General features: G+C 32.4%; 1 protein-coding gene across 2 annotated transcripts; it reads right to left on the bottom strand.

The window, feature by feature from the left end:
- Window positions 1-826: 826 nt before the first annotated feature.
- Window positions 827-14,231, bottom strand: LOC127062269 (homeobox protein CHOX-CAD-like). Of its 2 annotated transcripts, XM_050990167.1 has the most exons (4): window positions 12,897-14,231; window positions 11,454-11,528; window positions 1,421-1,566; window positions 827-1,202 (listed from the first exon to the last, which is right to left on the bottom strand). In XM_050990167.1, exons 1-4 carry the CDS (start codon window positions 13,645-13,647, stop codon window positions 1,044-1,046), a joined length of 1,131 nt encoding a protein of 376 aa, XP_050846124.1. In that variant the 5' UTR covers window positions 13,648-14,231; the 3' UTR covers window positions 827-1,043. The 2 variants fall into 2 exon arrangements, with proteins under 2 accessions (XP_050846124.1, XP_050846125.1); XM_050990168.1 differs by lacking the exon at window positions 11,454-11,528 and having other exon boundaries at window positions 12,897-14,224.
- Between the last annotated feature and the right edge of the window lie 352 nt (window positions 14,232-14,583).

Raw genomic sequence — 14,583 nt, 5'->3', positions numbered from 1 at the left:
GTCGTCGAAGTACCGGGGGGTTGGTTTCAGGGGATGAAGTGGTCTGGGGTCGGACATCGATCTGGTAGTTAACTTCAGGGCTCCCGCGGGACTCGTTGGCACCTACGTAGCTTTACCGCTTTTTAGTGTGCGTTCTTGTGGATTTCTATGTTTTCTACGTTTATACGTTTATCTACATGTACATGTGCGTCTGGATATCCATGGCATTCATTGCCATCGGCTATGCGCTAGCATTTCAAACACTCCGCATTACACGCGTTTATAGGTTTTTATTTATGTATGCATAGATCTAACACAATCGTAGAATGGGTTTGAAAAGTAAATGAGAAATATCCTCGAATATATTTATTTTAAATAATACGAAATTATAAATGGAAAACGTTAAAAAAATCTCAAGTTCAATATCTCAAAATCTCAATTTCAAATATCAAGTCTCTTTAAGAGTTTAGTAAATACATAATGCATCAGGCATTACTCGTCGTTATACTTGTAATTACTCGTAATTACGCGTCAGAGTTTTTTAATTTACAAAAAAACAAGAAAGAGTAATTTTGTTATGGGTATTAAATTATAATATATCACTTTTACGTTTAAAAAGTTTTTTATAATAAAATCACAAATCATTACATTGCTAGGTTTTAACACTTGGCAACTAAATGTATAAGACTATAATTAATAATTTATTACACGTTATTATTCTCTTCCCTTTTTATGTGCACTTATATACAACTATTTTGCATTGGAAGTTTCTTGTTATTGTCTAAAATATCATTGAAAATTGTTTTAAACTTTATATTAATAATGTGAATAACTTACTTTTTATATAAATAACAATTCATTTGCTTTCCAAGTTTAAGAACAGTATATTAAAATTCAAAATTTAAAATCCAATGCAAAGACATCGTTAGATCGATGCCTTGATACATCCTAACTACACGTGTCATAAATTACTAAAGTCTTACATATATTCATGTCTAATATATATATTTATATATACAGTGTTTACACATAGTTGCAAAGTGCATCTATTTATTTTCCTATTTTTATTGCAGATAACTCCACCAGATCCTATCTTCCACGCGTGCTTTCCTTTCGTCCAAAGTAAGTGTTTCCGTAGTTTTTAATAATTTTTGTTCCATTTCTTCGCGTTTTTTCATTTGTTTTCTTTGTTTTGCTCGTCTATTTTGGAACCAAATTTTTACCTGTCAACATCGCAAAGATATAAATTTAAAATGATCTTTAGAATTAACAGAATTTATATATAAATGCTATTCATTACGCGATATTCAATATCAAATTATCGAGAATTATTGTTTAAATTATTGATGTGTGTTTTTTTTCTACGATTTAGTTAATTAGCGTGATACTTTTCAAATGATAAACACCTGTTACAATATAAATCATTATTCAAAAAAATTACCTGACGTTCAGAAAGATTAAGAGAGCTGGCGAGTTCTGTTTTACGTCGGATCGTAATATAACTGTTAAAATGAAATTCCTTCTCAAGTTCTAGCCTTTGATGATCTGAGTAGACCACTCTGTATTTGTCTTTGGTCCGAGTTTTTCCTGAAAAAGAAAGAGATAATATATAAAATAACGTTGTTAAACTTCTCGCTTTTCTTATTTCATCTTCGGTATCGTTCGTCAAAGTTGATAACGATTTTTATTGTTCGATTAACATCGTTCAAAACTACATCACAAAATACGTTATAGAAACCAATTAAGTATATTAAAGAATATTATAAAATCTGTTGGTGTATATAAATTAACGCGCATTTTCTTAAAAATAAAAAATAAAGGAAAGAAGAAATCATTGAAACAACGAAAAAGCACGAGTATCTATATTCTTAGAATAGATTCGTTGGCTAGAAGATAACGAAACGTTATCGCGAGTATCGTGAAAACTTCTTTATCCCTTTCGCTCTATTACTATCGTTATTAAACTGCGCGATAAGCATCCATTGTGGATACTTATATTGATACTAAGAAAAAAAAGAAAAAACCAGAAAAAAGAATAAAAGTTAATTTTCAAGCTATTAATTATCCTACTCGTTCGATGATCCAAAAAAAAGAGAAGAAAAAAGAACAGGTTTTTTCAGCCGACGGGAAAAAAATTTTTTAGGCTGTAAAATCAAAAAGAAAAGAAGAAAAACGAAGAAGGAAGTTGACTGTGGTATTGAGCACGACGTGTGAATATCTTTACGCGACGTGGCGTTGTAAGAGAACCGATTACATTCGTATGGAATACGGAATGGAAGAGAGTGCTATGGTAAGAGCAGCTAGGTATAGAAAGACCGACTGAAAGAGAGACAGAGGGAGAGAGAGAGAGAGAGAGAGAGAGAGAGAGAGAGAGAGAGAGAAAGATAGAGAGAGAAAGAAAGAGAAGTAGAGAGAATATAAGAGAAACAGAGAGAGGAGAGAGAGAAAGAGAGAAGGAAAGAGAATATAAGAGGAACAGAGAGGAAAGAGAGACCGATTAGATAAGGCTAGCCGGCGAGATCAAAGGCGTGCACGTTAATCCACCACTCCTCGATAAGAGGACTCGAGGTCTTCGAGGCATCACGAATAGGCTTCGACCTTAGATTTTTTGACCGTTCAAATAGGTGGATCCAGCATGGCTGGCTGATACACTGAATTTCTTGTTTAGAAAAAAAAAATCAACATGGATTTTATTGAAAGATTATAATGTATTATTTTGTACGATGTAATAATAACGTTGTAAATAACGACGTCAGGTATAATGATTCATCATCCAAATGACGTTGAATTATCATCAACGTCATTAATTATTATTATTATTTTTTTCTTTTTTTTTTATACTTTGTCCACGCCACGATATGAGTCAAGAAACGATATCGAAGGATTTTTGCCTTTAATTTTATAATAATTTTAAATTTATACTCTCCTTGTGAGATACCATTTAAGCCAACGAAAGTACGTTTAGAGTATATTAGGCTTACAGAATTTCAAGTTTTCGAATCTCTATCGGGATTATTAGAGATCGTTATCAAAACGTAAGTACATCAAGCCGCCTATCTCATATCTATGATGGCTCTCCTATCCAGAATCACGGCAAACGTACGAAATTCCTCGTAATGCAAGGGGACTTAGAAAAAAGAAAAGAAAAAAAATTGTTGAGTATGTTAGTATGTATCTAACTATCGTTGAACCGACGACAATGACGTTGAAATCATGATCCTGAAGACGATAAATCCTTCCCTTTGACGTTTACGCATCTTCTCAAAATCTGTAAATATTTGATGACGTTTAAAGCGCGATCGTCTTCGGCTTCATTCGATATAATGCACGTAAACACACGTGTGAAATATTCGTAAACCGTTATCGAAAGACAGACTTTATCTTTAAAGATCGTAATCGAAAATGAAAAAATTCCGAGTAGCATACACAACTGTGTCATATATTTGAATTCGTTGTTTCATTTCTTTCCCTTCTTTCTTCATTTTTTTTCTTTCTTTTTTTTTTTTGATATCTAAAGAAGCTTTCGAGCTTTTTATTTTAAATACAAACCGCCCAAAGTGCAAAGAAGTAACAAAAAAGAAAGAGGAAAGAGTCAACGTGGACGAAGTCGAGAAGGAGTTTGTTGTTTCACGAGATTCGACTTCCACAAACCCGTCCAATTTCCACGAAATGTAACACCTGAACTTTTCAGATCCGAAAACGTTTTTTTGGTTTCTCTCTGGAGACTCGCATGACACGGATGTGGTTGTTTGAAAGGGCAGAAGAAAGAGAGAGAAAGAGAGACAAACGGACAGAGAATGAAAGAGAGAGAGAGAGAAACTAGCTATGTCGTTTCAACATAGTCCTATGTGAGCGTTTGCGTGACTCAGTAAGGGATTACCGTCGGCCTTTTTCATCTTTTCGATATCTGAACTCCTCGTGACGATTATCCGTGAACGACTCGTCAAGGCTGTCGACGATTATACCATCACCATAATCACTCTATCATCGAAACGTTATGAATATATCATAATTGTAAAGAGTATTTCATTCCTCAAACAGAATATTTATTTATCATTTTACGTTACAAGTGTATCATTTGCCAACTCTTTGTCTCGTATTTACGGCAACACGGCCGTGGAAAAATTATGAAATTCGGTGCTAGACACCAATGATAAGGATACATCCCGGTCGTTGATACCAGAAGTCTCGGATGGAAGAATTTTAAAGGTTGTGTTTGTGAAACGTATACGCAAGCACGTCGTGCTTGTTTATTCGTGGATTACCGGCTGGTGTACGTTTAGAATCACGGACATAATTTTATGATCCCCTTCTTTTTTCCTTTTTTTTTTTCATATATTTCGCGCTAACGAATCTTTCAGAACGCAGTTACACCTTTTGGGAGTAAGTGAGGTGGGGGTAGGGTGGAAAAAGAAACGATATCTTATATCGAAATCTACGATATAATTACTTTAATTATTCTCCATTTGTCATCAACCGATAAGCTATCATTCTAAGTAATCATTCGTCTCATCATGAACGTCTCGTAGATCTTTGAATATATCAAGAATTTCATAATCTTTATACTTGGAATATCGGGAATCATCGAAAGGAGATCAAGGCGAATCGTATCGCGATAAAAATATCTGGTTGGAAGTGCATCCATGAGAAAGAGAAAGAGAGACAGAGAAAGCGGCAGAGAGAATGAAAGAGAGAGAAAGATTTGAACGAGATGACTGAAACGTGCTGGTGTTGCGTGTGATAAGAGAGAAAAAGATAGAAGAAGAAAAATAGAGAAATAGAAAAAGAGAGAGAGAGAAAGAGAGACAGACAGAGAACGCAGAGAGACAGTCGAGGGAGAGAAGAAAGTGCGCTCGTGGGACCCGTTGCCACCCCATTATAGCATTTGCTCTTCCATTTCGAGCTACGAAATGGCAAAAGCGCGTGCCCTGCTTTCCCTGCCAAGACTGAACCCACCCCCGTGTCTCTTCAACCCCTCACGGAACTCTCCGACGTTCACGCATCTCGCCGGGGTCCTATTCGTCAGTGGCATCACAATTACTCGTATTGTGCCATCTCACATTTGTATACGAGTAGATATGTTTCAAATAGCCCCAAGAGTTACAACCAACAGGATTCTTTTCGATAATCTCGCGAAATGTTCCTGCGAAACGTTATACACTTTGCAATTGACTGACCTGATAATAAATGACGCGATTAAACGAAAGAAGGAATACGTATATTGTCTGTTATTACATCAGACCATAGGTATAATTTTTATTTCTTCATTTTAATAATTAATTTTAATAATTAATTTTAGATTATTTCATCTGTCTGTTGTAAATGATAAATATTTGGAATATAAATTGTATTATTAGATATAGATTAGAAGATATTATTTTTCTTGCGTAATATAATAGTCTTTTGAGTATAGATATTTTTCTCGATCGAATCCTACTTTTTCTGATTTTCGTATAATGTTAAAAAAGAAAAGAAAATAAATGTAAGACTATCTGGAATATAAGAATTAAAATGTATTATCTTTAGCGGTAAATACCGTATGATTATTTCCCAGAAAGTTTTCCTTTTGCAATCATTATCACGAGAAACATATATATTGTTAATATCATTATAATAGTTAATAATAATAGAATTTTTCCATTCTGTTTGATGTTCTCTACAAATCATGACGTTTTTTCAATCAAAGTGTTTGTGTCGGTGTCTTTATATGTTAACTTTTTTTAACTACGATGTATCAATAAAATCGCTAGTTCAAAGATAATAAAATCTTGCATGCAAATCTCTACTATCGTGAAAATTGTTAATGTCTAAAATTATAGGCCAATCGTTTCAAAATATTTAAAGTAATATCCGTTTAATTATAAATTCCTTTGAACTGGAAATTAGCAAAGTAACCGAATCCAATTTTATTTCAATTTTATAGAATACTTTTGTAAGATATGAAGGTGTGAAGATGTTTTGCTTAACACGTTTTTTGCCAAGCCATTTTTGAGCAAATTTCATTTTTAGTCCATATGTACCGCTAACATGTACCATATGTTCCGACTAAATGTGTATCTCTAGCGATTAATTTTTATGATAAATCTATGCTTGTGTACTAATTGTCGATGTTTATTGTACAGAGTTTTCCTAATAAATGTTTTTATAATTTAATCTTCTTTCTCGTCTCTGTTTTTTTCACGATAATGCAAATATTTAGCCAACCAATTGCAAAGTAAATGCTTGTAACGAAAGAAAACTGCATTGCGCAACTGACAACTCATCACTACGCCGTATGTACCCGTTATCGGCTCACGGCTTAACAAGTATTGCAAATATCATCATAGAGTATAAAATAGTAATATCAATAATTGTTTTCTTACATTTTATCAGTAAATGACAAAAATATCATTTGGCCTGAAAATGAAGTTCATTGTGTACCGAAAACAATGCATCTGGAAGAAAACGTGTTAACCCTTTCGTTCCGACGGAAACATAAATACACTCTCAAAGATATAATAAGTACAAAGGGCGTATAACTATTACAAAAGTCCTTTTATAATATATATGTATACGTCAACTATATGCATACATACTATATTATATTTCATTTCAAGTAAACTATTTCTGCACACGTAAAATATTATTGTCAACTAAATATTCGACAATATTGGATGGATTAGACAGTAGATTATCGTTTGAAATAATAAAATATATCAGTATTTATAGATATAGGGTAATTTTAGGTAAAATAATCCTGTAGATAAGATGATTCGATCTCATAAATGTTTTATAGATTAGATTTTCAAATATTTTTAGTAATAGAACTGATAATTATTAACAAAACTTATGAGCAATATCCTTTGTTTGTTTTCAATTAAGAAATTAGGCGAATTATTTTTAATATAGAAATTAAATATTCTCTGCTGGTTTTTTACATCATAATTTACTAACAATTAACCGAAACGTAATGATTTTTTCTGGATGCAGTGTATCAATGTAGTATTTTAGTAGTGTTTTAGTAAAGTTTACGTTTGTATTCATACGATGAAATATTAATGAGATATTAATATAGTATTATTGACAAGATAAATGAATCATTTGATCAAGTAAAGATTCTCGGGTTAAATAATAAAGCTCAAATTTAAAAATGTTATGGAAAATTCATCTTCGAACGAAAATATTTCATATTTCTTAGCCCAAAAATTTGAAAAAAGTTTTGATGTAATACTGAAGAGAATGATACCGAATTTGTCGAGTGTAGAGAGTTGTGTAGTTTGGACATCGAAATAAAATGACTGTGATTCAACGTGTGAGATGTGATAAGTGGTTTCACGAAGTACATTCAACATTTTTGGATTTATGTGATTCTTGTATAGAAATTTTATACAAGCAAAAGAAATAATTTTTTTCCCGTTATTTGTTCAAAATATTTTTTTACTTGGATACTGAATCACGAATCTTTTGTCTGAGAAACGATTTTTTTTTCTTATAAAAAAATTAAGATTATTTTTTAGTTTTATTCCGATATTGTAATGTCTCATTTATGAATATATTTTTCTTCTTTGAATATCGATTAAATTTACAATGTACTGAAATTTAAAAGAAAAAAAAAACGTCCATCAATCATCGAATTACTCTATGAGAAAAACAACGACGAATGAAAAACTAAATTTCAAACTAAAATGGATAATAACGATATGCAACGTTTTGTCCAAAGGCAATTTTTATCTCTTTACACGAATAATTCGGCAACAAAAAGTAATTAAGTTCGAAAATATATTATTTGTGCTAAGAAAGGTATGTTAAATTGTTGTTGGTTAAATTTGTAAAATCGAAATATTGTCCTAAGTGCTATTTTAATTTATCTGCCGTATCCGTGTTTTGAAACTTTTTCCACAAAAACTGATTATTATTTTTTTATTTTTTTTGGTTCTTATAATTTTATCACTTTGTAATTGAAAATATCACATATAAATTAAAAATGAGAAACATCTTGCAATTATTTTCATTAAATAATACTTTTAAATAGTACTTTCTTCTAAAAACAATTATTTTTCAAAAATAATCAAACAAATGTTATAGACTTTGTCATAAAGTTTGAAGAATAGAAAATTCTGTCCTATGTCATAAACAATTTGCTCGTCAGTATTTCAGTGTCGAGTCGTCGGCGATACGCGTTCAATTTATTGCAGTTACATTTTCTTAGAAACGTGTTGGAGTGAAAGAATTGAAATATCAAATAAATTGAAAGATTATTTGCAAAATGACGTTCATTTTATATACACGTGTATACTAATAATGTTAATAATAAACAAAATTATTGATCCGATTCCATCACAATTTTACGCATATGTAAGTATTCGTCAAAATTACAAAATTACCGAATTAATAACATTTGATTAACTTGTTAATTAACTCATCACGAATATTTCACTTCTCTTCTAATAAAAGAATTATCTATTTTATATTTCTAAAATATTATATATCTTAATTCATCATTTTATAATTCATTAATTAATTCATAAATTAATTCTTTTTGTGATTCATTAATTTATCCAAAGTTTCTTATTACCATTCAAACCATTTTATTTTCTTATATATCCTAATTCTTTATTTTACGCGATTCATTAATTTATTCAAAGTTTCTCGCTACCATTCCTGGCATTTTATTTTTTTAATCAGAAAAGTATCATACTATCACGGTTACTGATCGAAAATTTCCCTGATAATCAGATTAATAGCAACGTGCTAAAACCTTTGACGAAAATCTTAAAAACGATTATATCCAATATTTTCTTGCATTGCATTATATAAAAATAAATAATCAATGCCCAAAAAGAATTAACTTTCTTCCCTTTAAAGAAAAATCTCTTAAAACAACCCCGAAAAAGTGCCGACAACTTCCACAATAGTTTTTACTAAATAACTTGAAACTTTAATCTAGGAGAACAATGAGAGTAACTTTAAGTTTCAAAAGTTATACAGTATCACGTTAATAATAAACAAACACTATCCCCTTTCTTTTTTACTCTTTATTTGAATAAAAATTTGAAAAACTACTTGAAACTATTTTCCTTCAACTTATAATGGTATTAACTATAGAGTTTCAAAGATTATGGCTAATGTTTTATTCAAAGTATAGAATTCATTACTATTTGTATATAATTCTATATACAAATTCTGTAAATAAAAAAAGATACCTATCCATTCTATCTGTATTCAGACATCGATGAGATATCTAACAGAGTCTCGAACATGACCGACGGCGAGAAACAAGTAAAGTAAAAATGCAATAAAAGCATCAGAAGAAACTAAATCCCTCAGACAAAATGAACGATGAAAACTTAGAAGACTAACGAATTTACGAAATAAATGAAATTAACATTTATTGTTGACAAAAGAAATCATTTGTTAAAGATATGTTTTAAGGATTATTTACAACGCGAATGTCAATGAACGACGAATAAAATGAAGTTTTTAAAATATCATTTCCGATTTTGATTATTTCGTTATTTTTTCTCAAGCATATATTATATTTTGAACATAAATTGCCTGTATATTTAAATCGATCAATAAAAACCTTTTAATAGAATATTCAAGAATTTCTGGCGATTATATTCTTAATAAATTCTTGTCAAATGATATTTGATTTTAAAAATTATATAAAAAAATTTTCTTCTATATTTATATCACGGAAATGAGAAAGCATCGATTTTTGAAATATACAATAGGCGTCCTTTGAATTCTATTTGATCTTTCGATTTACTTTTCTTTTGCCAGTAAACAACTATAAAATTATATTAAAACGAAAGTGGACGACGTAATAATGTATTGATATAAAAGTTAATATAAAATGACATCTAAACGGACAAATAATTTACGACATTAATTAAATCGTTCTTCAATCTTATACAACACTCGATGTTGTAAGATTTAATTTTACGACCGACGGCTTCAATCAATTTGTATGAAACTTATATAAATATATATATATATATATATATATATATATATATATATATATAAATACAATAAGAATAAAGAATATATCCAATACAAAAGATCACTTAGCTACTTATATTCGCAGATACAAAAATGTTTTCCCATTCCGTCGCGTTACAGTCACAATCAAAATCATAAATGATTTAAAACCTACCGTAACGAGGAGTTGCGTAATAAATTCGCACGAGTTTGCATACGCCGGGTCCCTACTTTAATAAAACAACACGTAAGAACATCTATCGTGGTTAAAGAAGAAGAAATATTATTGCAACGTCGGTTTTCTCTCCTTTATAAAGGGTTAACGATCTCTCGATTCGAAGAAAACATTCGTAGTCTTCTCTGTTCACGATGTTTCATTGCAGGCAGTGAGATACCAAAATGGCGGCCGCTACTCGATTCAAAGATCGAGCGCGTGTTATATATCGACGTACTCGAAAAGAAAAAAAGGAACAAAAAGAAGGAAAAAATTTCGTGGCCAACAAAAAAAAACGATGTTTCTCTCGTCCGTTTGTCTGTTCATCTGCCTGTCCGCTTTTCCAAGCAGAAAGTAGAGGACAAATGATTTGCTGCATCGGCAGGTATACGAGCGTACAAGTTTTAAGAACGAAAATCGTAATACTGTTTTGAATCGTGCGATCCGATGTTATACGATGCAGCGGCCGCCTGCAATATAACCATAAAATGCAGATAATAACCGTTGGAAGGTATCGGAGGGTCGCACGGTCATGAAATAATGCTGTCTAAGAAAACGAAGACAGAAACGAAGAAGCAAAAAAAGATCAGGTCTAGAAAGTGAAAAAGAAAATAAAAGGAGGAACGAGAGATAGAGATGGAAAAGAAAAAAAGGGTGAGAAAATCTAGGTAATTGCGAACGATTCCGTTACAAGGCGGTACGCTTTTTCGTGACGCTAAACAAGAGAAAATGTATTTAACTACTTGCACGATGATCATAGAATGAAAATGATTGTAAAAAGATATCGTATAAATAAAATCTTTATCATTCGATTATAAGTTATTATTGCTAACTAATTAAAATATGTAAGATATAGAAAAATACGTCTTAATCGAATCAATCGATTCGATAGAAAAATAATTACTATTTTCGTGAATGTAATTTAATTGGAAAGAAATTTGTTTCTTTCGAGAAAATTTAACTCTGTTTTTTTTTACTTTTTTCGTTAGACTTCTATTCTACATGTAAAATACAAAACACACGTGCGAGATACGTCATTTCATGCTACTAATTATTCTACCGATAATTATACCACTAAGAATCTATTAGATCGACCAAAATCCAAAAAGGAAAAGCTAAAATCTATTTATCGAACATGCCATAACATTTCTCAATGCTTCATGCAACACGAAAAAAGGTATCTAATTTCAATTGAGCTACAGAACCTTTCCTCATTAGTTTAATAAAAGGAATATAATAGATCTAGAAAAGAAATAGAAATGAAACGGTACGATAATTATTAATAAAATTTTCGTACCGGTGCCGTCGAGGGTGCAGAGCTCGTGAAGCGTCGTAGCCTGACTCGCGTTGCAGGCCGTGGCTACGTCACACACTGCAACAGTACAAGATCAAGTCGCAGAACTAGGACAAATCTCGTAAAATTTATCTTAAATCTCACGAGATTGCGAGGATTTGTAAGAACCAAGAAAAGAAAAAAAAACAAAAAGAAAGAATACGATGTTAGCTATACGACCTCTCTCATAAGACGTAAATACGTATAAACGTTAGACGGTAAATCAACTTTGAAAATCGTACGATCTTTCCTATAAATTTCTCCGCTGTTAATATACTATATATAACCTTCAAAAATTATTTACGAAAGAATTTTTCAAAAGTTATAACGATCGACTATCGCTCACGGAAATTTTTCGTTTAAATTCGATGGAAAAATATTTCTAAAGGATTGATTTTTTCCATCGCCTACGCTTGTTGATTCAGGATCATCCGCTGGAAATGGACGAGAATCTGTATGGTCCAGTAAAAAATCGAGGTTTACGAGAGACGAGAGACCAGAGATTATCTTACAAATATTTGAAAGCAATTAGATGTTTGCCCTTCTGTTACCGTGTTTACATTGTTTCCCGTATCTAGTCCGCCCAGACGTATTTATAATCGTACGTACATACGTGATATGGTCGAGGTCTTCTCTCTCTTTCTTTCTCTTTCCTCTTCTAAATTCATTAATTATTAAAAAAAAAAAAAAGAGAGAGAGAATCGTACGTATTGTAAAGTTTCCAACGCATTTCTCTCATTGTTTTCTAGCTTTCTTATAAAACTATTTCGAATTATCATTACTTATTGTGATTACTATTTCATCCTTGGCAAATTTTAATCCCCAGATTGGTTCGATCGTTTCTTTACCCGATATCGAAACCTGAGATAAGATAAAAAAACAAACAAAAAGCAGCGCGAGAAACGAATAAAGAGCTAGAAGGAACGTCGGAATACCAAATTCACCAGAAATTGAAATATATTTTGAATTTTCAAATTGTTATTCCCCGAGCTTACATTATTTACCTTTGTAATGTCACCGAGATAAATAGATATTAGGTTGGTACAAAAAACTTAACGGTATATCACATTTAAACAGGAATATCGATAATATTCGAAGAATGTTAATCTTTCCGTTTGTGCTCTTAATTTAATATATCTGCTTATCGGTACTCGCGAAAAGTATTTCATTTCAATTAACATCATCGATCATGCATAATGTCGACTAAATTTGTCATAATAAATTCTTTGGAGAAAGTTCGTTTGGGCAAAGATAAGAAACACCGAATTTCCTTTCAAATAGACTTCTACCTCAATTTACAGAGCTTTTCGATCGAAATATTAAGAAACCGTTTCTTAATCTTTCGATTCAGAGTTAAATCAAGGAAAGTAGAAGAATTACAAAGAAAAAAAAAAAGAAAACACTAACCTGGGTTGGGTTGACTTTGATAGGACGACTTTTTCATCCATTCGTACGGGCTCCTGTTCATTCCAGGCCTTGTGTTGTTCTCCTTATTACTATGTGTGTTGTTTACATCAGTATTACAACTATAACTATTATTGTTCATGGCCGGTGATACGGATTGTGCACCAGGACTGCTGATTTCGCTACCGCTAACGGTAGTAGGCGGACTTAGAGGACCGACCCAAGGTGTAACACCTGTTTGAGTCATTTGTGCCTGCTGTAGAATTGGTGACCTTTGAAGTTGAGGTTGTTGTATCATCGGAGATCTCTGTAATGGGACTTGATGGTGATGGTGTTGTATTTGCTGCTGCAAAGGTTGTTGCGGTTGTTGTTGCATCTGAGGTTGCTGATAAGTGGAATGATGCTGGTATTGGAAGTGTGGAGTGTAATGATGTGTGTGAGGATGAGTCGTCCAACCCGTGAAAACATCCGCATGGTCGAAATATTGTTGCGATCCGGTATTCTGATGATGATGGTGCGTTGTCGGTTGAGGATGTCCGTGAGGGTAGCCTGTATACCAATATTGTTGTGCGGAATCCGTTGCAGCTGCTGCAGCCGCCGCTGCAGCCGCAACAGCATGCTGCTGTACTTGTTGCGTGGGTGCATGCTGTTGAATTTGTTGTGGGAACCCTTGCTGTGGCGGGTATTGCTGCTGCTGACGGTAAACGATGTGATTGTAATATGGAACCATACCAATACCAGGGAAATCGGTCATTGTGATGATTTTCTCGGAACAGTTAAAAGTTTTTGCAACAAAACAAAGACGTTGGAGTCACTGATCAAATCGTTGTTCCGTCCAAGTAACTTGTTACTCTTCCTTAGAAACTCGGAAGAACTTTAAAATGTTTTTATTTTTTTCGGTCTTCTACCGTGAAAATTATTTATCTTTTTAAAAAAATATATATATATCACAAAATTAATAGTTTATCATCAAATTCCGAAGATGATTTATAACAAGAAACTTTCACCGTTAACACACAAAATATTATTATTATTATTTTTCTATATTCACCAACAAATTTTAAAACAATATTTAAACAAATTCCTCTATTAAATAAAATAATCAAAAAGCAACAAGAACGAGGAAATATTTATGTTAACTGCTAAGAAAAGCTACAGACAACGAATGATAAATAAAAAATAATGAACGGTGACGGTAAACGATTGTCAATAATTTCTCCCGGATATGAGTGATGCTTTACGAAGGACTGGATCGACTCATCTGTGAGGACAACTGGGTGCGACCGCTTTTTAAAGGATGCCGCCTCCACTGACGCTCTATCCCCACCATTTCGAACCAACCAATCCGATTGCTCTCTGCTTGTCGACCAACCGAAATGGCGCCTAATGGACGTCCCGACGGCCGTACGATAAAGAGACTTGCCAGGCGGCTCCCACGCCTCTACCACCACTACCACCACCATACCACCATTACCACCACCACCACCACCACCAGGCACTGCTGACGATTGCGACGTTCTTCTCTTACTTCAAAACAATCCACGAGAGACGTTTCTCTTCTTATTAGAAACAGAATTCTAAACATAATTCTAAACATAAAATATTGGAAAAATATTTTTAACAAAATCAACAAATCGATCGATTTTTATCTACTTCTTTTTTTTTTTTAATTTTTCTTTTTTTCTTTATT

Source organism: Vespula vulgaris, chromosome 3, assembly GCF_905475345.1.
Source record: "Vespula vulgaris chromosome 3, iyVesVulg1.1, whole genome shotgun sequence".
NCBI classification, from domain to species: domain Eukaryota; kingdom Metazoa; phylum Arthropoda; class Insecta; order Hymenoptera; family Vespidae; genus Vespula; species Vespula vulgaris.
The sequence above is the reverse complement of the archived record's forward strand: the minus strand, read 5'-3'. Positions and strand labels throughout refer to the sequence as shown.